The sequence below is a fragment of the Tympanuchus pallidicinctus genome, unplaced genomic scaffold (assembly GCF_026119805.1).
Source record: "Tympanuchus pallidicinctus isolate F22 unplaced genomic scaffold, pur_lepc_1.0 scaffold6, whole genome shotgun sequence".
Classification (NCBI taxonomy): domain Eukaryota; kingdom Metazoa; phylum Chordata; class Aves; order Galliformes; family Phasianidae; genus Tympanuchus; species Tympanuchus pallidicinctus.
In genome coordinates this window covers 44,485,114-44,511,096 of record NW_026294780.1, presented here as the reverse complement: position 1 = coordinate 44,511,096, position 25,983 = coordinate 44,485,114, and the positions used below count along the sequence as shown (strand labels likewise).

The 25,983-nt window shown below is 39.3% G+C and overlaps 1 protein-coding gene across 3 annotated transcripts in view; it reads right to left on the bottom strand.

Moving 5' to 3' along the window:
• FNDC3A (fibronectin type III domain containing 3A) overlaps positions 1-25,983 on the bottom strand; it is a 114,294-nt gene that overhangs the window by 61,416 nt on the left and 26,895 nt on the right. For 2 of the 3 annotated variants that reach the window (XM_052664525.1, XM_052664526.1), the window contains exon 3: positions 12,240-12,315. The exons of the other annotated variant lie outside the window; for it this stretch is intronic. In XM_052664525.1, the coding sequence (XP_052520485.1) occupies positions 12,240-12,315 (76 nt within the window). The remainder of the gene's footprint in view (positions 1-12,239; positions 12,316-25,983) is intronic. 3 annotated transcript variants of the gene reach the window in all.

Below are 25,983 nucleotides of genomic sequence, written 5' to 3'. Positions count from 1 at the left end.
GCTCAGTAACTGAAAAACAATGACAGCACACTGAAACTCTTGGAACATAATGCACACTTAGAGGGCTATTATGGGCAAATCGGTGCTCTGGATGGTATTTTTAAGACCTGTCAGAAGATGAACTGGGGAAAAAACTTACAGGTAAAGCTGTGTGGGTATACGAGTAAGATTCCTGATCTAGCGTATGTCATAGACTCTGCTCAAAAAGCATGCAAGAAAACTTGAGAGTATACACAACTGTATTCCAAGGGTATTTCCAAGGCACTTTTTCCTCCTTTTTAACGCAATATTTGTATTGTGTAAGAATCTGAAAGGTGTAGTAAGCATAAAAACACACCTTTAACAAATATATGACTGAAAAGGCTACATAATGTCAGATTTTCAACAAGCACAGAAAAGTGCTGTTCCAACTCATGTTGGCCAGAAGTCCAGAGTAAAAAGCAATCAAGCCAACAATCAATCTCAAAACCTCAGTGCTTGCAGGTACTGTTGTATCTATTTGCAGTGTGAATGCGGGAGTGGAAGCTAATCTCACACTACAGTCCTCTGCAGCGTTGTTCACTTTTAACAGGTGGTGAATCAGATGGCTTCTCAAATTTAACTATCTGCTTAACAACAGATGAGATCAAACTTACTTTATTCTACAAAGTGGTTCTGTGTCTGATCTCAAAACAGTAAATAAAGTAGAAAGAAAAAAATCAAAATAAATGCAAAGTTAAGTATTTTTGTTATTTTCTGAACGTACCAGCAACTTAGGAGCTTTACTGAGATGTCTCTTGACTGCATAAACCATAAGACCCAGCCCTTATTGGGTGTGCAGCCTTCCAGAGCAAACCCTCTTTAAAGCTAAAATGGCTGAGGCTGTAACACAGTAAAGCACTTCACTTTAAGACAGTCTGCTGAAAGACAGCATTCAACACAAGTTTTTGGAAAATAAAGGAAAAGAGAAAGGCTGACAACTCCCTGCAGAAGCATCGGATTTTTCTTCCCTCTCTCATACCACCAACTTTTGTTCTGATTCTTGGAAGAGAGGAGTATCAGTAAGGTACAGCTCCTTGACCTCACAGTTCTTCCCCTAGTTTGGGAATTTCTCTCAGCCCATGGCCCTGCTGTGGTCTTTATTCACCACAGTCACTTCAAGTGACCTGCATTTTCTATGTCTGTTGCAATATGCTGTTTTATTCACAGTAACTTACTCGTATCTTAATGAAAACACGATTCCATATTACTCCTAGGAATTATCCATGAAGTAAGAATAGAAACTTCTCATTCTTCCTACTTCCCATAATTTTCTACTTCAAAAACAGGGAACAGGTGAAAAATGACTTTGAAGTCATTTCAACTGAGATGCAACAACATTTTTCAATCTGCTAAGTGTCAGACCAGAGTAACCAGAGTTTTACAATCTCCACAAGAAATTTCAACATGAGGTTTTCTATCACTGAAGAAAGTAAGAGAGGCAGCAAGCCACCTTTTCTCAACAAAATACAGAGTTGTAAAGAAAGCTCTTTCTTCAGTTGCTTTGGGAGGCACATTCATCCCACCTATGACAGTCACAACGATCCAAGGGAAACACAATATACACAGTATGAAGATACTTCATATGTCCAGCATTGAAGGGAAAGAATGAGTGAAGCAGCTGGAGAAAGGGCTACCAGAAAAAAACAAATTGATAACAGGGACAAAAGATAAAACCATATGCTCACAGAATAGCTGGTTAATCAGAAAGGAAGGAGCGTGTTGTCAGCTGTCCAGGAGCTCTAACATCCGTTAACTTGACACACTTCTCTAAGACACGGGGTTCCCTACGGCCACTTGAGAAAATCTGAGGCTGTTTCGGTGGTGCCCTTGAGCACCTGCTCCAGAAAACTGGATTTTTTTTGGAAGTTTGCTGCAGCTGAGGAAGGCCTCCTCTTAGGCATAAAAAGGACAGCAGTACTTTGGATAGTCGCATGTGCCACCAGTGAATTTGGCCGTTCAAACTTTATGTGAAGCTGCATGTAATTACGCTGCTTCTTAATGGCTTTAAGTGGCTGAACATACACACTTGTAATTGGTCTTTAATTCACATTAAACAGCAGCTATTTATATCTGTGCACAGCTAGCCTATATGTTTGTAATGGCCTTGTTATCTTCTTTCCCCTTGTTTGGATAACAAACTGCTTTAGATGTAAAACAGATTGCTACATGAATGTCTGCAAAAGGAAGAAAGGGAGGTTATATCACCACGGATTTAATGAAGTTCAAAAGCGTCATGATCATGTAAGCCACGCAAACTGACAAACCCTCTGTCATCTAACAGTCAAAAAGACTGCAACTATAATCGTCTGCTATTAATAACACACACACAGCCATATCTTTCAGGCCATGTGCTGCTGATTCACCCATTAGGGAAAAAAAAATCAGAAGTAAGAGCAGGAGCCTGCTCAGTCTTGAGGAAATGTAGTGGCTGTGAGAGCTGCCCCACAGCCCTGGAGATGTTGGTTTCCTACCACTGTTCACAGCTACCATGTACCTGGCAGTGGTCCAGGAAATAAGGCAGCCAAGACTATTTTCTGGAATACAAATAGAACAACAGTAAATAAAAATTAATTAAAAGTTATTTTCTATTTAACTTTAAGACTTTGATAGCAGTTTGAACACTTTCACAGCTGCAGCTATACTTCAAGAATGCAGCAGAACAGCCTGAATCTCAAAGAGCTACAAAGAAACATCCTGGAGTTTCATCTAACAATATGTAGCATTTCCAACAGATGATACACCAGCTTGTATTTTTACTGTATGTATTGTTAAAGAAGATCTAAAGAAAGCAGTGCTTATGCACAAAGTTCTAGTTTTTTAATCTTCATGAAAAGTTTAAATATATTGTTTCTGAGTTTTTACAAAACGAAGCACAATTTGTTTTTAAAGAATTAGTCAAATAACGAAGAAACTTCTTTCTGTTTTCTGTTTGATGGGACTAGCTGATTCACTGGAGGGCTATACTGCCATCCAAAGGAGCTCTGACAGGCTGGGGAGGTGGGCTGGCAAGAACATCACGATGCTCAGCAAGGAGAAGTGCAGAATCCTGCCAGTACCTTGGGAAGAACTGCGCCAGGCACCAGGACATGCTGGGGGGCCCAGCTGGAAAGCAGCTTTGCAGAAAAGGACATGGGGGTCCTGGTGGGGCACCAAGTTCAACATGAGCCAGTAATGTCCTCTTGCCACTAAGAAGGAAAATCATGTCCTGGAACCTGTTAGGCAAAGTGCTGCCCACACATAGAGGAAAGTGATCCTTTCCTTCTATTGGTGAGGCCACATCTGAAGTTCTGGGTCCAGTTCTGGGCCCACCACTGTAAGAGAAATGTGGACACAGTAGAGAAAGTCCAACAGAGGGCCATAAAGAAAGGAGAGTACTTCTCCTTTGAAGAGAGGCTGAGAGAACTGGGGCTGGAGGAGAGCTGGAGAAGAGGAGGCTCAGGGAAATCTCACTGACCACAAATACCCTCATCAAGCTCTTGTCAGTAGTGTGAAGTGCAAGGACACGGGTGCAAACTGGAGCATGGGAGGCTCCCTCTGAACAGCAGAATACTGGCACAGGCTGCCCAGAGGCTGTGGGATCTCCCAAAGCCACCTGAATGTGGCCCTGGACACTCGGTTTCTGGTCCCCCTGCTGGTGCAGATGAACCCAGGGGGCCTTGCCAGTCTCAGCCCTTATGAAATTCTCTGATTTAATAAAACAGAAATGTTAACAATTCTCACAAAACTTCATGATTTTGATCAAGCACATTTCATCTGGTTAAGATATAGAAAACGTGATCAGCGTAAGTTATTCTAAATATTAAAATCTAAATTGAAAATCCTAAGTAAAATGTTCTTTCAAACTCCTTTGCCTGCATCTCTGATCTCTGATTCAGTTCAAACAGCTCACCAATTTTCTACTTATGTCAGAATCCAAGAAGAGACCCAACCTCAATTGTCCCCTCCTTTTGTTTCATAACACAAGAAATACAAGGCTATTTATTTCCCATCAGCAGCAGAGTAAGGGATCAGATAAACTGATTGCAGTGCCAAGGGACTTAATATTTTCAGACACAGACCTGTCAGGCTTAACACTCTGCATAGGAGTCATTCAAGTGATTCCAGACTTACACTGCCTACAGTAGCACCTGAACCTCAACAGTATGAGTTAATGATTTACAGTCTTCAGGGCAAGACATTACTGACTGCAGTCATGGGAGTCAACTCCAGGTACATTTCCTAGTTGCAGCTACTGGCCATAACTGCATTCCCAACATGTACATCCACGCATTGGCATCTTCCTTTTAAGATGTGAGATGTTAGGTGCCCATGGAAATAGGTGAGTTCTGAAAAGCTCAGAGGCAAAACTTGAGGGAACTGTGGGCACAACTTCAAAAGAAGGGACACCAATGACGTGTTTTCATGGCATAGGCTGACTTGTTTCCTTTTATAATAGCCAGGCTTCAGCTCCAGAATGGAGACATCTCATTTAAGTACCTAAAACTGTACATCTGCATGCAAGTTAGGACTTCAAACTCCAATTACAGTGTGTGGGGATCTAGTCAGTGCAGATAGTGAAGCGTGGAGAGCTATTCAGTTCAGACTGATGTCAGCTGAAAAGCACTGACTACGCTGTAGCTAGTGACTAAACCTTCACTGCTTATAAAGGGAGCTCAGATCCAAGGCCACATATAGAAACACACATTTTAGGCACCTAAAATTAGATGCCTTGAGCATGCAGCCAAAGCACTGATATTTCATACAAATGTCTCCAGAAGCTTCCTACAGACAGGCTGGGTATACAGTGCATTGAAAAGAGGGAATAAAGGAGGGAACTAAAGAAGATACAAGGAAAGATTAACTGATCAGAATACATTAGAAAATGGGACGTGAAATGGAGAAACCGAGGATCTTACAAGGAATATAATCAATTATAAACTCATCCATTTCAAAATGTGTGAAATGAGTCAATGTAGAATAATATTTAATAGAAGGATGAGAAAGTAACAAGAAAGAAGCATTATAAATGTAGTTTGCCCCCAAAAAGACATTAGATCTATTTAACAACATTTCAAGAAACCAGAGGTAGAAAAATTAAGTTTTCCCTAAAATAGTCTAAAACAAACGTGATTAAAGATCTGAATTTCTCCTTCTAATCTGTTTCTAAATTTGCAACTGCAGAAGGTGTTAAGAGAAGTCTGATCTGCTTTTAATCAAACTTTTGTCAAGTTCAGTTTATCCAGGGAATGGCATACTTTAGAACTTAGTAGAAAAGCAGCATGATCAAATCAGCTTTTCCAGCAATAGCTCCTTGGGGTATCACTGATTGCCTCTTTAAGAGCTGAGGGAGACCAAGGCCACCACCTTCCCTTCAGTTATCAGACTTAACCAAGGTGAAGGTCAGGCAGTTCCCACAGAAGGGAAAGCACTCTCTATAGAGGTTAGTTCTTATGGCTGCTCTTAGAGCAGAAAGAGTCAGTGTAAACAGACTTTCAGATTGCTACAGCTTATTCTAGTTAGGAAAATGACTTTGTTCTGTGTTTCCTTGCCAGCTTTGATAATAAAGAGAGATGGTTCTCTCTCAGCACTGCCCTATTGCAAAAAAGGGGGGTTGGAACTAAATGATCCTTGAGGTCCCTTCCAACCCGGGTGATTCTGTGATTCTGTGATCTGTGAAAAGACCACAGAATCAAGCAGGCTAATCTGTGTTAGTTTTAATTCAGAATAGTACTAGAAAAAGAAAAGCTGCAGAATTAGGGTTTAAGGCAGATTTTCCATGCCAATGACATTCAAAATTAAGGAGTATATTTGTCCTATATGACAAAGCCAGCGTGTGAGCAGCAAGATAAATTCACCTTTTTTTTTCCTTTATTTAGCAGAAGGGGTTTTCCTATGTCTCACCCAACCTCTATGCTAATTTACCTATACAAAATCTGCAAAGGCATTCATGCACTCTGTTCATTACTCTAAGCTATAAAAAAAGCCAGCTCCCTGTTTACAGTTACTCTGGAACACAAGAAGGGCAGCTCCTTACTTACTGTGGCACATTTCCAAAAGAAAAGGAACTAGGAACTATACCCATGCTTCACAGTCACTCTCATAGAATGGCTTGGGTTAGAAGGGACCTCAAGGATCATCAAGCTCCACCCCCTGCCACAGGCAGGGCCACCAACCTCCATCTCTGGACCAGCCTGGCCTTGAACACCTCAAAGAAGGGGCATCCACCACCTCTCTGGGCAGCCTGTTCCAGCACCTCACCACCATCTTTAACATCTTGTAACAAAAGAGGTCAAGCCTCCTCTGAGTTATAATCCTGCATGGCTGACTGATACAAACAATTACATTTAGTTTGACTGTAGGCAAACTAAGAAAATGCAAACACTCATATACATTTTAGAAATTGCTTCATGTTTTAAGCCATTTCCAAACTGAGCTACTTTGAAGTTCACCTACTACTAGACTCAGCTTTGATAATCCTCAACAAAGAGTTAGGTGGGCTTTAAGTCACTGTTGCTTGCTGTGATCGCAGTACTTTCAGCTGATTTGTTTTAGCTTTCTTCAGGGCCTTTATAAAGTCCTCTACATACCTGTGACAGAGATCCTAAAATTAATATGTATAAGAGGATGTTAACATATCTAGTTTCAGCCTTGCATATCGTGTTTAGTCTTCTGTGCAACACTCATGTGGAAGTAATGGACAGGAATCAAATGAAATGATTTGCCATTTAGGGTTTGTTTTGCTTAAAGGAATTGATGTATAAAGCCTTACACTTGCAGCTTTCAGAAGGCTAAAGTGTTGAAAAGCAGTAGAGCATCTTTGAAGAGGAAAAGGACAGCAAGTAAAGTTACCTGCATCGTCATGTAATGTCTCAATATTCAGAAATCAGGATTAGGGAAATGGAAACTGATGAAAAATGTCTGACTTGGGCTACAGAAAGAAAACATCACCCAAAGCAGCTTCTCTGGATGGTTCAGTAACTGTTCTTAATGGGAGCAGGAAAAAAGGGCACTGAAACAAAGAAATACATACATAGGTTTACTTGTACAAATTCATTACCCAGTCTCACAAGCTGTCTAATATACAATAGAGACGCTCAAGGAGAGAATTCTTGTTCATAGTGTTTATTATTTTTGCTGGTTTATTCAATAATACAGACATATGCATTGAAATATTGTGCTATCTCTAAACTTTGCCCACTGCTAAAGCTGACTCTGAGGAATTTAACAACCAAGAAGCAGTAGTTCTAGAGGTGATGTCACCCTTAAAGCTATGGGACTACAACTGCAGTGGCAGGAATCCTGGTGCATTCTAAGAACACCAAGGAATGGCACCATATACTTCCTGTAACCCACACAGTGAGTTTAGGGTTTGGCAATAAGCTCTGATCTCCTTGTGAAAGCTGCATCTTCCAGTGACTATCAGCAGCCACAAAAACTCTTTCTGGGGAGTTTGTGAGAACTTGTTGAGCTGGTCAGAAATTCTGCACATCTGTGTTAAACCATCTCAAATAATAACTTACTCTTAAATAAAACTCAGTATCAAGGCACTGTGTGCTGTAAAGAACAAATTGAGTTTTTATGGTGGGTTTTTTTGGTGTTGCTGAAATACGCCTAGGCAGGAGTTACATTTATTTTAAGATGTCCAGCATGGTTGCCTTAATGCTATCTGAAAACAACCAAAACCACACGGCACCTAGCACACATAACAGCTTCATTCAAATACTGTTCTGGATAACAGGCAGGTCTGCTCTGCTCTTCCAGAACTGAAATTCATCTTAGAACTAAATAAAGTTTGCATTTCACTACTGTAGTCTCAGAGTTGATATGATCTTCTTTTCCTCTTGACTGACCTCAAAATACTGCTAAGAAATATTTTATTTTTTACTAAAAAAAAAAAAAAAAGAAAAAAAAAGGGTTGCTTAACTTTTATCCTAGCGACTAACCTTAACGCCAATACTTGGTTTCACTTTAAAACACCAAGTATTCATGACTCATTCTAATTTACATATATTTTCTTATTTTATTATAAAAACGGCCATTTTCCTTTGCAGAGGCATATATAACATTGTCTCTCTTATTATGTCAAGTAACATTTAATAGCCCTTAGCTGCAACTTGGGACTGTTACAAAATGTGCTTAAGATGAGTCATCTTCATTCATTTATCCTGCAATAGGAAGAATTCATGAATGAGTGATCTGCAGTAATTCAACTCTACAAAGAGAGCCCATTCATACACTTCAAACCTGGTTATCTGAATCACTAATGTAGCTGATTATTTCACTTCAACAGAAGGAAATTTTGGCTTAAGAAAAGTCTCCACAGAAGTCTGAATACTTCCAGTACATCAGAACAGTATCTAAAAGAACTCTACTGAAAATAAGCATTTTGATGTAACACAGAGATATGCAGCCAGATATCATCCTGTCTGTCTAGCAAGAAAATCAGGGTGTCTTTGGAAAGTAAAAGACTGACAAATGGTTTAAATTGAAGTTGTGTTAAAAGAGTGGGCAGAAGTCAGTGCTATCAGACAAACCACTATGCAGTCAAACAAAACGTTACAGAATCAGAAATTGTCCATTGATACTGAGAAGCGTTCATTTGAAGTGATAGTTAAGTCAAAATACACACAGCACAAAGGCAGTTAAAACCTAAGCAGTTAGCTACAGAAGTATAAAACAACGGTGTTTGTTATTTTACAGAAATATGCATGCAATGCGTTAAGAAAGAAATACACTAAGTCATCAAAACTCAAGTCAAAACAAAGGGATGTGATTAACCAAGGAGAAAGCGTCCCTCAACAAGCACTGCTCTTTTCCCAAACTTCAGATTTCAAACTAGGAAATACACACAATGGCCTTTTCATCCAATCTTAACTGCCATGGAAGAGGCACATGTTAAGCAGACTCTTCTCACTTACAGCTCCAGACCATTTACAGCTCTAAAGATCATCTGAGTTATACAGCAAGCAGACAGCAAGTATAGAAACCTCAGTATAAATGCAGTATTTTCTTCAGAAGTTAGGCCACAGAGAAAGCACAGTGTGCTTCTCCATTAATTGGGACTTCACGTTTTCTTCACTGACAATTTAAAGAGTATTCTAAAATATTCACTATATGCCTATCTCCCCTTTCTTCTGGAAAGACAATGACTCTTCTTGTTTTCAAGTTGAGAGATGTACAGAGTGTCCAAAATATGAATAGTAGTTCTCAGAAATAAAAGAATTAGAACAAGAGCACCTCAATTTTTCCAATAGAACAACAAATACACTTAACAATATGGTTAGATTTAAAAACAATCCACACTGACTTCAGTGGACATTGCCATCTCAAAGGTGAAATGACAACAAAGCACAAAGAAGACTTAGAATCATTGAAGGAATGATTTAAGCAAGCTGCACAAACTACTGCACATGTGCACCTGCACTTCTGTGGGGTTCCACCCAGAACTGAATGTAACTAATTGCTAAATGTAGTTTCAAATACAGACTTAAAAAGCAATGCTTGAAAATACTAAGTAAATGAAGTTCCCAGAGCCAGCTCATTTTAGGAAGGAAACTCAGAAACTAAGAGATTTCTTCATATTGTTTTGATAAGGGAAGGTTTTTAATGAAGTATTAGTGAATTTCTTGAAAAAAAAAAACAACACCTATGCCTGTTCTCATTCTTTCTTTGGGTAAATTTTGAGGCATCAACATTAACTACATCAATATACAATGTTGTATATAATCAGTTTTTCTGCAAGCAATGTGCTATATCTTTGGAAAGTAATATGCAGATACACATTCCTAACATATGCAGCATAGCCTCTTTTTACAGAGCACGTCACAGAAAAAGCAGAAAGTGCATTTTTTTTATTGAGCGTTAAGTCAATATGGTCAGGCAAGAATATAAAGATTGGCAAATATTTACAGGAAAACAGACTGGAAAGCAGTATTAAGACACATTAGATGACTAAATCAACATCCCACTAAGAGCTTCTCCACTAAATTTCTGACATTTTTGTTTCTCCATACCTTTTTCTCAAATAAGCATCTCTTCAAATAGTACTCATTATGTATTTCCACATCTCTAGCTTTGAATTGACCTAATAACAGAGTGCACACAGTGAAGAAAATAAAAACAGGAAAATAATGTGAGGTTTCCTTCTTTAGTGCCAATGCAATAGTATACTGTGGCTATAGCCCATTTTGAAGACTGGGCATCCATTTTGTGGCAAAGTAAAGCAGACTACACCTGAGAAGTGTGGCAGAGCAAGAAGAACCATCGATATCACATTAATCTCCACAGCGTGCACTACATGAAATCATTCCCTCTACTCAAATCTAGATACAGTAGATCAGGTAGACATTCCTCATTGTTGCAATACATACCATTAAACAGAATAGAATATCACAGAATATTCTGAGTTGAAAGGGACCCATAAGGATCACTGAATCCAATTCCTGACTCCACTCAGAACCTCCACAAAGTCATACCATAAAATAAAACAAAGTAGTATCACTTGCCAAAGGAGTTTCTTCTTTAAGTCCGAAAGACCCAAGAAGTCATGAAGGTAGAAAGATCTACTGACATTATCATCATAACACAGAAATGTCAAGAGTGGCAAGAATAAACCAGAAAAGGTGCATTCAAGTGAACATGCTTATGTTCATATACACATGAAAACCTAAGTTATGATCTGTTTCAATACCACCTACATATATGCCGTATTATTTTCACACCCTGGGAAGGGGGAAGGACAAGGAGAATGCCCATACAACAAGTTGTGTGCAAAAGCTGCAGAACTTTTCAGGAAAGGTATAAAGATCATATCTGAGCTTATTCTCAGTGAGTACCAGGAACAACTGTTATCTAATTATCTCTTACCTTCATATTTAAAGTGTGAAGAAATAAGCAGTTGAATCACATCACAATAGCAAGGTGTCTATTCAGAAAGCAACAGGATCAAGAAGGATAAAAGCAGTATCACAATAGGTAAGAACTCGAGTTGTAAAATACAATAGCAGTATTTTTGCAGCTCATCACACACACTTCCTACTTTCAAAATGACTTGTGTGAGGAAATTAAACCCGCAGAAACGCAAGGTATGCTTCTCCTCAGCGTTTTGTGCAATAAAGCTAAAATACAATGCCCTATCTGCTGTTGTTGGATTTTTCTTTTTTTTTAATCTTAAATTGCAAGACAAAATTAATTTGTTCCCCTCAGAAACTGCAAAGTAACTATTATACAGATATGTTTCAAATAAGAGTCTACAGAAATGTGAGCTGCAATATTGGCTGATTTGTGGTTAAAGTGAAGCAACAAGACTGTGCAGCTAGCACACCCTTGAAAAATGGCACTAATGAACATGCAGACTTTAAGAATTGTTGATGTAAACTTAATTACAGTCCAAAGCCTCCTTTTAATCAGCCATCCTGTAGCCCAAGGACCCAACTCTGACACTGGAAACAGACTTTTCATCTCAGACTGAAGGGAGGGAAAAGGAGATGCAAACCTCTTGCTTCAACTTCTCAAGACTGCATCTGTTGGTTCTGGGCCAACACACAGAAAACAGAAGGTAGGATTCATTGTCCCAGCAGATAACAAACAACAAAAAAGTGACCTTATATCTGCATATGTGGATGCTCTCTTCTAACAGAGTGAACTGGTATTCTAAACAGCAGCAGTATCTGAGTGCTTGTTTCTTGCAGCTGTAGATTAATTAACTCACAGCTAGTTCAAATCAGAACAGAAAATATCCAAAATGACTCTCATATATTCTTGGATGAAGTGTTTGTACTTGGAAGTGAGATCAAGCTAGAACTTGTGGAGGACGTTGTTTGGCAGGAAAACTACCAGTAGGATAACAGACAACTACTATTAGCATAAGCAAAACAATGACCATATTATAGTAAAGAATAAAAAAAAAAAACCAACATCCCTCAAACCAAATTAACAACTGTAACTTTTAAATTGAGGTCTGTTTAATAAATGAGCTTAATGAAGTTGCTACAATAGTACTTGCCTCTTTTGTCTGCAGACTAAAAATGCCACGTTACTTAATTTCAACTAATACAACAAAAAAGTACACTCCTAGTGGTACTGAAATCTAACCCTAACACAAAATCTTTTAGACTGTTAAATAAAGCTTGTACTTAAAATTACTTTTTTCAGTCTTTTATTTTCAACACCAGAAACTGCCTTTTATTTATCGTGATGCAGAATGTGGAAATATTATATATATATATTATATATTTTACCTGTAATGCACTGAAACTGTCCATCTTCTCTTCTTATTGTAAAAGCTTCCCCTGGATTAACTTGCACAAGAATAACCTTAAAAATAAAAGAGCGTTCACAACCATTACACAGGAATATGTTACAAAAGCCTAGCATGTGTAAAAAAAAGAAATTAACTGCAAGAAAAAAGACTGAATATATTATTTTCCACCTTACATTATCTACTGCCTTCATCCCACAGAGAAAAGAGATTAAAGCAAGAGCAAGTACAGATTTTTTAAACAAACTTTTTCAAAGAACCAAGCAGAGGACAGCAACTAGGGTAAAACAACACCTGTACAAATTTTATTTTCTGGACTGTCCAGTATAAATCAAAACAGCTTAAATTATTTAAACAAATTACATTTAATTTCACATTAATCAAACTACAGAAACTACTACAGAAAGTTTCAGAGGTAGCCCAGGACTCCCAGTGTTTGTATTCCAAATATTACTGCTTGGCAAACAGTTTTTCAGCATAAGGGAAACATCCTGTAATTTCCTTCTTTTCATGATCCAAGCACGTTCGTACATTCATTAATGATAAAGCATTATTAGAACTAATAAGAAAGTAAGCATATCAGATACACAATATGGAACAGTATGAATAGTTTTATTTGCAGAAAGCTGTTGAACCTCTTTCTTCTTTTCTTCATGTGTGCTTGCTGGTTTTTGTTTGTTTTTAGACCATACAAGGTAGAATATGTAAAAAAGCATATGCAGCTGAAAAACTGCAGACAGAAACCAAAGTAAAAGTCCATCACCATTTTAGAGGTCAGAATTCTCCTTTGAAATCTGACTTTGAGATAGTAAGTTTGTAGCTATGAAGAATCCAAACAAGATAAGAACAAAAAAAAAAAAAAATAAAGAACAGGTACATTTCATAGAATCTTTAGAGTCAGAAGGGACCTCTGAAGACCAGCTGGTCCAACTCCCCTGCAGTGAACAGGGGCACCACAACTACATCAGGATGCCAATGGCCTGATCCGGCCTCACACTGAAAGTTTCCAGGGACGGAGCACCAACCACATCACTAGCTTCCCTTCCAGACACCTCTTCAGTCTTGCTTACATGCAACTTCCAAAATCTTGGCCAAAAGGTTTACTCTGTCAAGCTGCTAAAGAAAGTATAATTGGGCTTGCTGCTGCTTCTTTACAAAGAAAATAGAAAGCTTCAGTGCATAAGGAGGAGGGGAACTGATTTTTTACATGTCTGATATTGACAGAACAAGGAAGAATGGTTTTAAACCAAAAGAGGGGAGATTTGAGTTAGATGTTAGGAGCAAATTCTTTACTCAGAGGGCAGTGAGGCCGTGGCACATCTGCCCAGAGAAGCTGTGGGTGCCCCATCCCTGGAGGCACTCAAGGCCAGGTTGGATGGGGCCCTGGGCAGCCTGAGCTGCTGGCTGGCACTGCCCATGGCACAGGGGTTTGAACTGGATGATTTTTAAGGTCTCTTCCAATCTAAGCCATTTTATGATTATATGTCTTTCATTTTCTCATACTGATAATTTTCCCAATCATCTAATGTATCTGAATATATTGCTGGGGGTCGGCCTCTTCTCTCGTGTCATTAGTGATAGGACCAGAGGGAATGGTTTCAAGCTACGGCAGGGGAGATTCAGGCTGGACATGAGGAAGTATTACTTTTCAGAAAGGGTGGTCAGGCACTGGAATGGACTGCCCAGGGAGGTGGTGGAGTCACCGACCCTGGGGGTGTTCAAGGAAAGGCTGGATGTTGTGTTGAGGGACATGGTTTAGTAGGAGCTATTGGGAATAGGTGAACGGTTGGACTGGATGATCTTTTAGGTCTTTTCCAACCTTGGTGATTCTATGAAAATTCAGTAAAAGTTAGCACTTGATGTTCCCTGAACGCAGAAGCAAAATTATAGAAATGAGCTTCAAATACCGCTTGTCTTCAGAATACATTGTATCACCAGAGTTTGTGCTTGTAGCTAGCATTTTAGCAACTGAATACCACTTTCCGACCATGATGGAGGGAACTGAGAATGAACGACTTGCTACAATTTCTTTTCCAGGCTTTCCAAGCAGATGTAACTTCTTGAAGATGTGTATGTAATTCACTTACCTTTTACTCTCTGCTGCAACTTAAGGTTCCAGCTTAAAATTCAGACAGGAATAGAAGTATTTAAAAGCTTGCCATCTGTGTGGGCTGGAAAGTATCCAGATTTGCACAAATGTTTTGGGTTTATACCCTGACTTCTGGGAGGAGCCATTCTGGCAATCAGCACAAATTTCAGCTCCATGTATTGAGTCTCCACAGTACAGAATCAGAGAATCATTAAGGTTGCAAAAGACATCTAAGATCATCTAGTCTAACTGTCAACCCATCACCATGAACCCATGAACTATGTGAAGAAGAAAAGTTGTAAAGCTCTCAAGTTTTAAGCCAATGGGTGGAACAATTAATTCCCTTGATTACTTTCTAGTAAGATGGAATGAGGGATAAATTGCGCTACTCCACTGCTTCCATTTCTTCAGTGCCAATGCCTGGCTTTTGGCAGCCTGGTAACTCCTCTTTTGTTGCTTTGGGAACCTGCTGGTCCTCCTCCTCCAGACCCTTGGCTGCAGGATATCTGGACAGGAGGCTCCAGCTAGAAAAGCTATGTACGTTGGCAATGGGCCAATGGGCACATTGGCACAACTGCAGCAAGTGGGCCACATACCTTCTGATTTCCTTTTGTAGTGTTTTCTCTTGCATGAAAATCTTTGTTGCTCGTTTCACAGTGCCTCTTAAAATATAAAGGCTCAACACCTGGGCATAATGCAGTGGGAGAGAGCACTGCTGGCACTGGCTGTGCCATGTGGCAATGATGGAGTCCATACTGCTTTGCACTTCAGTTTTCAACAGGCTTTCCTGTCTCTGAGAGCATCTGAATACCAATAGGCTGGGAAGACTGGCTGACTTAATGCACGTTAATTAGATGCTCAGGAATAGGAAATAGAGGTGGTTTGCTTTTTTTTCTTTTTTTCCAATGGACCATTAGTCTGTTTGATGTATGATTCTGTACTTAACTGAATGGCTCCTGCTTCCAGCCTTGCTTTTATGTTGTACATTCTCATTTATATTTTTTACAACTGTTTCAATATAGGCTACACTTGCTGCTAAGTGTGCCAAAGAGACTGAATCAGGGCTGAAGTCATTTCAGAAGTTTCAAGAACCACTGGTTTCAAAAGCCATTGTGCTGGGGGGTAAAGTGCATCAATACGACCAGCCCTGGTTCTCTGCCTTAATGCTGCTCTTTAATTTCAGCAGTTTTGTTGAGGCCTGCACATCTCATTGCCCAGCAACACCACCTCCTCAACGCATTGGTGTTATGAGAACAGAAGCCCTCATTTTTCACATCAAATATTCTAGATCTAAGTCTCCTTCCACTGCTGGGCAAAATATTCATGTCAGTTGTGACCAAACGACAAGCTTTAGCAAATTCTGGTGGTTTGGCCTCTTCCTCCATGCCTCACCCTTTTGGTGACAAATACAGTTGCTTTACTCTGCTATGCAAAAGGCTAAAATTGCTACCCAAATGTAAAATGCTGCTATCCAAAGGCTAGCACGCATTATTCTACTCACATTACTGCTAACCGCTGCTATAAAATAACTGCAATAATTTGATACAAAAATCATTTATTGTGTGCCAGCCTCAGTGGGATGCACGTTCAACACAGTTTTCAAATGCCATTTCTCTTACTAGATCAACAAAACACTAATAAAAACTTTACCAGCTCAACAAAATAATGGGAGTTTAAGACACTGAGTCCTTGATATGTGCTCTACAATCCCATAAATGCATTCAAAACACCATCTACTATAAAAAAAAAAATACACCTAATAAAATTTAAAAACATAATTGCTCAGTGCTAACGCAACTTTGACTCAACATATTTTTGTCTCAAGTTCAGACTAACACGACTACTAAGAAATGGAGTATTAGGTCAACAACCAATTTTTTGTCATTTTCACTGGGACTATAAATTGCTTCCTTTGAACTGCTATTTAATAATGATTCATATGACCTCAGTACAGTCCTCAATGAAAAGCAGTACAGAATATCTATTCAGAGGAGATTAGCATACAAGCTGAAAATAATGGAGTAGAGCTACACATTTATCCTCAAAACAATCATTTCATAAATAAAACAAAGTGGCCAGCTCACATGGCTGAAGCTTGGAATACCTGTAACATCAGTTGCTGAAAAGTATTATAGAGTTTTAACAGTGTAATTTCATACTTTTCAGTAGTACTTAATTCATTCTACAAAGGACATTAAAACGAATGAACAATACACTAAGCTCTTCAGTGGTTTAATTAAATCGGTATGGATTACAGAGGTTTCTTAGTGCAACGTTAAAAGCAAACTTTATCCTAAAAAGCACAGAAAGATACTGCAAAAAGGAACAGTCTTTATTAAAACCACTTTTTAGCATGAAATACTTATTTTCCTGAAATTTAAAGGACTTGCCTTGCTGCCTGTCCACTGTCAGTCTAAGATGCATAGCCTGGATTGGCATAGACCAGCTTTCTAATAAAACTCAATTGTGTCACGCATTAGAAAGCTCAATGAGGTTTTACTGAAATCATTGCTCAAACTCAGGCAGCTGCTCAAGCCAAGTAAGAGCATAAGAAATGTCCTCACAGCCTTAGCCGGTGGCTCAGGTCAGTAGCCTATTCTAGTGCAGTGCTTTATCTCCAATACATCAACTGTAGATGCTATATTTAGGGAAAACAAGAGCCTGGGCAGTTTCTGCAGTCCATCTTGCTCACTGTCTGTAAGTTTGCCTAAACTCTTAGGATTTGCTTACACTGCCTTCATAACCTCCTACAGCGAGTTGCTGAAATTCACTTTTAAGCTATCTTAAAAACAAGTGTCCTACTAGCTAAGTGCCTCCAGCTCTTGTACTATGGGATTTGATGAACGGGTTTGAGTAATTTCACCTAACTCCTTTGTTATTTCTTTGACTCAGCAATTTCCTCTCCTTTTCTGCCCAGTTTCCACTCACTGCAGGGTCCCAATATTTTCAACCTTTAAGACAGCTGCTTCATTCCCTTGACCACATCACTGGTACCTAAAACTAGATCTGCATCAGCAAAGTGAACAGTGCACAGCAACATTCCTAGGTGCTGCAACAGTTGCCTGCAAAGATGTGCTACTATGTTATAGCAGTCCTGTTCACACTAGGGGCTGATGCCAGCTACCACTCTCCCAGATGATGCTACAAACTGTTCCAAGGCAGTTTGCAGACAGATATTCCTTCTGGAGGAGGAAACAGTTTCCCAGAACAGACTCGTTCCATGACATTCAGCCTCAGTTTCTGAGAACATTCTTGAGCACGCTTAAATTACAAATACATAAACACTGCCTGGCAGTAGCATTACAGTGCTTTGCCTTTTTGAAGGACTAGTAGTTAAGGGATATCATCTTCACCACTTGTGAAAAATCTCTCTCATCTAAATCCCAATTTGACCTGTCTTATTTGACAAATCCATTCCTATAATACAATAATTCTAGATTTTTTATAATATTAATCTACTTAAATCCAAATTAAAATACAATTTCACTGTAGCTCAAGTAGTACGATCAAGCCTTTCAGAGACACGCAACGTTGAGTTTGACATACTGTCAGCAGACGTAACGATAATTTAACAATAATTTCATCTGAAGGTCTCATATATGATTTAGCTTTAACAGATCAGTGTGAGAAAGTATTCTGATCTTTCATCTGCAGTATCAAAGGCAGTACAAATGCTAAAAGGACAGAATATCAATGTTTCCTATTTTTATTCAGTAAGCTTTAAACTACTGGCATGAGAAACTACTGGATTCTTTCTGCAGACTGAATTAGAAAGAGATCTGAATGCCTTTTCTTCAAATCCTTACCTTATTTTTAACCCTTATGAAATATATTTAATAAAAAAGGCAGAGGGAAATTAAAAAAAAAAAAAAAAAAAAAAGGGGAAGGATATCAACAAAAAGTGGAAGAGACACTGCAGACAGAGTTGCAGCCACTTGGACTCAGAGCACTTTTCCAAAACAGGGGAAAATGTTAAGGTCAAATATTAATGCTCATCTCCAGAAAGATCCAGAAGTAACATTTATCAGCACAAAAGGGAGACTACAGAAGCCAAAATGAGCTTCAAGGAGGTATTTCTCCCCATTATTATGATCACAGCAGTGTTTTCTAAAGGCAAAAGAGTAATGTTCCAAATGTTGTTGGTCTTCATAGATATCAAACACCTTCTTAAACACTCTAATACGTTCCTCATGGCACATGAGTACACAGGTTAATGTATTTCTTTATTGAAGCCTAGTTGGGGACAGAAGGGGTTTAAAATATAGAGCCAGCTAATCCTGTTTTGAATATGTCAGCTTGCAGACTAATTAAATTTAGCCAAAAAGCCCATTAATTTCACCGCAACAACAATTAAAACCAACCCTTCATTCTGTCAGTAAGAGACACAATTTTACAAGCATCTCTGCTTCTCCTTCCATCCTGCTAACTGCACTAGCAATGTGTCAGCAGTTTGCCACATTTCCAGGCAATTTCATTGAGGAAAGAAAGGCAGCTTAAGACTCGGGATCACATTTATAACATGCAGGGAAAAAAGTTTCCCTAGTGCTCTCAGCCACAACACAAAAAGTGAGGAACCAGAGGCCTTCACAACTAATGGATGCTCACTGAGAACAACACGTCTGTCTTCCACCAGACAGACAGTAAGGAAGACTGAAGTAGGTGGCAGCCCTGCCCACAGCAGCGGGTGGAACTGGATGGTCTTTAAGGTCGCTTCTAACCAAAACCACTCTAGGATGCTAAGTTCTTGGGGGCCTGGTGCCAGACTACAACTGATTCTGGTAAAGCCCCTATATGAGGTGAAAAACTTGCAGGGCAAGAACACAAAAAAGGTTAGGCTTAATTCGCAAGAGTGTTACTTCATTGTTTTGATATAACATACTTCCATAGTGGGCACCATAAATAGAATTAAAAGTCTAAATTATTTCTGCCCATATGGAGGGGGAAAAAAAAAATAAAAATATTCCATTAGAATTATAGAATGGCTTGGGTTGGAAGGAACCCCAAGGATCATCAAAATCCAAACTGCCACAGGCAGGGCCACCAACCTCCAGATCTGGCACTAGACCAGGCTGCCCAGGGCCCCATCCAACCTGGCCTTGAACACCTCCAGGGATGGAGCATCCACAACCTCTGGGCAGCCTGTGCCAGCACCTCACCACTCTCTCTGTCAAGAACTTCTCCCCTGACATCTATTAGGTAAAACCTGAAATGAGTCAATGAAATCTACAAACTTACCTAGCAAAACTATTTAACAAAGGACACCTCATAGCAAATTTTACACAGCTTTCTTCTTTTGCTCCCCACCATACATATGCAAAGGCAGCTCTGAACAGCACTGTCAAAACTGGCAAGGCTCCCTCCTCAAACATCCACATGCATGTATATGATACCATCAGCCAAAATTATACTGCTCTCAGGAAATAAAACAACCACTGTCAGAATATTTCCTCACAAATACTCTGCTGTTTCTACCAAATACACACAGGATGAAACAGAATGTATGTGCACAAATATATATAAAATATATTATATATATATAAAATATATATAAATATTATTACCAATAGATATCCTGAGGTAATATTTGAAATCCGTTGTTTAAATTCTACAAGCTTAAACTTTGCTTGAAGTTAAAATAAATAAATAAATAAAACAAGACAGAAAAACAGCAGTACAAATGTCTGTCCAGAAGCATGCTGATATCACACTGACAGGAGCAAAAAATATCTGAAATTAAAACAGCTCCTTAGCTTCATCCTATCCCTGCCACATAAAGCTAATACAATCTACCTAATTTATCAGATTCTCATAAGGCTTATGGAGAAATGTCCAGTTTACCCTTATCACATAAGGATGATTCTCACTGTAACACATCATGAAACCACAGTTTCAATACCTGTATTTCTAAAAAAGATAAGAATGAAATGCCATCCTAACTCTTCTGAACTCACACAAACATTGAGAGATTCAATTCAGACATAGAAAAATTCCATTTATAGTTTCAGTACCATCAGCTGTGTTTTCAAAACTGTTTTGGCAAGTTACGTTGCTCAAATAAGTGCTTTTATGCCTAAAAGCTTCTCTGTTTGTGGAAAACTATGCAATGCCCTTTTAAAATATTGAGTTTTCTGAACATCCACTGCTTTATTTCTAACCAGTCTTACCTGAAAGATCAAAGCCATCACTTTAGAGTTACTGGGATACGAGACAAGTATTTTCTTATTTGCATTAAAGGAAAAATCTATAGATGTCAAGCTCTTTACGTCTCTCAGGGGTATACCTGCTCTCAAACCCATTCTTCAGTATCAAAGGCTATCAGCCCTTTGGAGGGGAAAACTAAAATGCTAAGTGTTTCAGTCCAGACTGAGGCTAAAGAAACCAGAGTAAAATTACAGTAAAATCTTTGCCTCGGTGCTGTCCGTTGCCTCAAAGACAAGAAAAACAAAGGAACCCGACTGAATTTCAGGGCAAAGAAATATCTGGAGTCCTTTCTCCAGCCCTCCACTTCTCACTGAAGGTGAGAGGAGCTGAGTTAGCTGTTATCTTCTAAAAGGAGTTAAGTCACGCCTTGTGGATTTACTTATTTTTTCCAGAATGGCTGAAATCTGGGACAAGTTTTCCAACCAAGTTAAAAGCTTCTAGATATATTTAACTCGAGTTAACAGAGCTAACAGATCTGCCATTAAATATATCACAATAAAAAAAAAATCCAATCCTTCACTCCAAAACTGACTGATATTCCAGAATAGAAATGAAAATACTGAAATATGTTGAAAATGCAGGGAGAAAGCAGGGAAGAAGCTAGGATATAATAAATTCATCTCATTCACTGTGAAAATCACATATAATAGGAATAACTAAGAGCAGGTTACATATGTTACATTACAACTATGGTTATAGTATATTTCAATGAAATATGTAGGAAGAATCTTCCCGTACACAGAAAGGGTTACAAACTGAAGCAAAACTGTACTGCTGAAAAGCAGAGTTCTGGTTTTCTCTCGTGCTGTTTTGGGGGACTGCATCTTTTGAGGATCTTCTCACCCTCACACAAACAGAAGTCTGGAAAACTAAACAGGTAAAGTATCTCAAATTGTTTCCTCCCTGGACCTTGAAACCGTAACTTAAAAAGCACCAATCATAATCCATTTCTGTATTAGCAGAAATAATGCTCTTTTCTGAAGGAGGATTATTAGGAAAGTTACAAGAGCCCCACAGTCGATTTTCTTTTATTTTTTATTCATTTTTAATCTGTGTTTAGCATTATGTGGATACAGATGCTAATTGAGTAGCAAATGATTGTCAGTATATATCTGAAATAACAGAAAGATTGCAATGAAATCATGTACTTAAGCATGCTGGTAAGGTACAGAAATGTAAAATAAGCAGTGGTTCGACTAAAAATACTGCAGCTGAAATTAGCTCCATAGTACTGATGACAAGTATTTTCAGCCACAAGGACACAGGTTGGTTCATTTTTGAACATTTCACAAATTTAGGAAAAAGCTGTCATTAATTCTCTTGGCCATCGTGACTTCAGAATGTTAGAAATCCCCAACTAAATCTGCTTATAGATTGGTACAGCCACGTCCATTGCAAGATGCATGCTGTACCTTTAAAAGCCTGTCTGCGACGAGATTAAAAAAGGGTGCATTTCTGGAAAAGGGTGAATATAACACAATACACAACTTCCAGGCAGAGCCACATTTATGCTCTGTCGCTGGGGCATTCTGAACAATCACAATTTTTTTCCACTAATTGTTCCAATCGAGATGTTAATTAGTGGCATGCTTAAATCTAGTATCCCATTTCAAAAGCCTTAGCGCTTTGACTTACTGTTGCTCGCATCCTTTTATTTCTCTCATTCAACTGGTGCTACCACAGTGACAAAGGCTGAAGGAGGATCCAACAGTCACCGCTCCAGATGCTCCAATCTGTTCCATTCACTCAATATGAGGCAATCTTCGGCGATGTGCTGAGCACTGGCCCCCTCAGCAGGGCACCTTAACCTGACCGTCACGCCAGAGCATCTCCCTCTACCTCTCCCTAGAGCTGTGCATCCAAACAGCATGTGGAGGCAGGATGGGAAAGGTAGGATCAATTAACAATATAGTCGGCAATACCTACCTCAAGCCTTCCTTCCTATCAAATTAGCCAACGTACAGTGAGCTTCCTGCTGTACACGAATGTATCATGTCACCATAGCAACTAAATCAACAAATAGCTGCTGCAGCATCTGCTTCTGGATCATCTAACGTCAGTCAACAGAAGGCTCGGGTTTAAGAGAACAAAGCTTCCAAATATATTCCATTTTATAAGTGCGTTTTTAATTCAGCCTCCTGATTCCCAGATAGGATACACTAAGCAGAAATGAGCCAACTTCTGACTGTATCCTTGAATATATGATGCAGCTCACGACTCGTGTGCAAATAAGCCAGAAGGGGGGTAGGGGGGGAAGGAATAAAGAATACTTTAAGAGAGAATTTTAAAAAATACAGCAAAGAAGTGATCAGTTGGATTTTAATGCACTTGTTCTTAAATACTCTTTACTCCATACTGTGCATTTTTGTTTGGTACATTAGGTGGCATGGAAAGGGAAAAGCATGTTTCCCAATTCTACTTTAAAATTTCCTATTTACATATATGCCTGCCTTAAGTAATGCAAGAACCAGAAATACCTTTTATTAGGTATTAATATTTAAGGCATTGCAGGTGACAAAGATTGTTTCCCTCTATTAGCCCCCAATAAAGAGTGGAACTGAACGGAAATCATCCAGTATTACTTTCTGACAATTTAACATCTGCTGCCTCTAATCCCAACAATAGCAGGGGTCCATTGGCATGCTCTCACTTGTACAAAGACAGCTATGTAAGGGAAAACGCTCATTCCTCTCTCCCTGTGAGAATTTACTTCAAATACCACATACAGTATAAGCCTGTGCTTATGGTCTAAGTCCTGGCCCCTAAGCAGACATGGCAGATGAAAGGGCATCTTAACAACCTGGTACCTGCAATGTGAGAATGTTAGATCACTGACTAGACATTGCCTGAGCCATAGAAAGATTAAACATTATTTGGACAGTATTGTCTGAGCTTTTATATAAAGAGACTCAAGCCTACAGCTCAGTTAAAAGAAAGGCTATTGGAGTATTCTATCTTCAGTTCACATTCTCTGTGATTCATCAGCACAATGTTCTTTATCAAGAAAAAGCTTTCTAGGTCAAGATAACAGTTCTCCATATCCAGCATCATTTTATTACTAAAAACATTTATGTTTAATTTTAAAAGGGGCTGTTTTTTCCATCTGTGTATGGTCTTCTGTTACATGGAATGTTGCTGTCTCCCCAGAGCATGGTCCAATGAATGGGGAAAAGCAGACACTGAGTCTGGATAATTCCACTGCAGCTCTGAAGCTGATGCACTGTGATTTGTGGGTTTGATGCCCCATTTGCACAGCCCTAAGAGCTACTGATCTCAGAACACTGCAGGACTGCAGTGCTGTTATTCACGAGCTGCACACGAATTGCCAGATGGAACCACAGCTGTGGTCCAGCTAAGGTGATGTCAGTCACAAACGTAGCACAATTCAGTTTTCCAAAATATCTTGTCCATATCATTATGCTGATGAGGCAAAGGACAACTCTTTTTCAGAATGAAACCTGCTAACATTTCAAAAAGTGGTTAAATGGAAAAATGCAAATGATCTACATAACATATATTACTGACAACATAATACTATAAAATAAGAAGGGAAAAAAAACCCAACAAAGTGACATCAGTTATAAAAGTTGGATTAAAACTATGCCTAGGGTCTCTGGCAACTCAAAACAATTTAAGAATCTCATGCTTTTCAAGAATTTCATTTCCAACTATAACTGTCTTAATGTCATCTTTCATAAGACTGCTCAAACTCCGCCTTCTATTAAACCTTCTCCTTCCCTACTTATGCTGGCTGAAAACTGAAAAGTTCTGAAAACTTGACGCTGATTTCTGCATTAGGTGGTATTAATTCATGGCAAGCTAGGCATACATGTCTGTCGTATCTATTCAGAAAAGTAATGCCAGAATTTTTGTCTAAAATCTTGTTTTGTAGCACAAATTACAGAAAACAGGCTTCTCACCCTCACTTACAAATGTCTTACAGATACTGATCACCACCAAGGAACATTATGCAATCTTCTTAACAATAAAGTTTCACTTTCCTAATGAAAAACAGAAAAGATCCGAGTAGTAAAAGTTATTAGATCTCCTTTTCCAGAAGTCAGGAGGAAATCCATACAGAATTAAGTGGATATTCAGAATCACAGAGTGGCCTGGGTTGAAAAGGACCACAGTGCTCATCCAGTTTCAACCCCCTGCTATGTGCAGGGTCACCAACCACCAGACCAGGCTGCCCAGAGCCACATCCAGCCTGGCCTTGAATGCCTCCAGGGATGGGGCATCCACAGCCTCCTTGGGCAACCTGTTCCAGTGCATCACCACCCTCTGGGTGAAAAATTTCCTCCTAATGTCTAACCTAAACCTCTCGTGTCTCAGTTTAAAACCATTCCCCGTTGTCCTGTCACTGTCCACCCTCATAAACAGCCATTCCCCTCCTGTTCATACGCTCCCTTCAAATACTGGGAGGCCACAGTGAGGTTTCCCCAGAGCCTTCTCTTCTCCAAGCTAAACAAGCCCAGTTCCCTCAGCCTTTCCTCACAGGAAAAATGCTCCAGCCCTCTGATCATCTTAGTGCCCTCCTCTTGACTTGTTCCAAGAGCTCTGCATCTTTCTTGTACTGAGGTCCCCAGACCTGAACTCCAAATGGGGCCTCACAAGAGCCGAGTAGAGGGGGACAAGAACCTCCCTCTCCCTGCTGGCCACCCCTTTTTTAATGCAGCCCAGAACACAGTTGGCCTTCCGGGCTGCAGGCGCACACTGCTGGCTCATGTCCAGCTTCTCGTCTATCAGGAAACCTCGAGTCCTTCTCCACAGGGCTGCTCTCAAAGAGATCTTCCCCCAGTTTGTATAAACACCTGGGATTGCCTTGACCCAAGTGCAGTACCCTGCACTTGGCCTTACTGAACCTAATTAATTTACTTAATATGTTGCAGTAACAATTCACATGCTTGGGATTTAAAGCAAAAAGATGAGAACCAGATTTTTTAATGACAACATGGCTTCTCCTTCAGTTTCTTGAGGCTATCTTGCCAAATTGCAAGACCTCTGGATATTTTCAGGGGTGACATCAAGGAACTGCCATTTTTCTAAAATGCAGCTGACATAAAAATCAACAAGTATTTCACCTTTAACTACTGCTCCAACATGCTGCCAGCATCACTGCATGCACTTTGACCACTGACTATCCCTAAAAGTAACTGGGAAAAGGAAGAGGTTGATATATTAAGTACTACTAAGTGGAACCAATATTTGAAACTATACATTTCTGTAAGTCTTCGCTGCTTTGTGCAGTACCCAGGAGGTTGGAAAGATCTGATAACTGGTGACCATTTCTTCTGGCACAGGGAGCTTTTGTTTATGAAAAAGTTTTAGAAATTCTGCTGTACCCATATGTTTCCCCCCCACACTTCTTCCACAGATCTCGATATGAAAGATGAGCTGAAAGCCGATCACAGGATGAGAAAAAATTGATGGT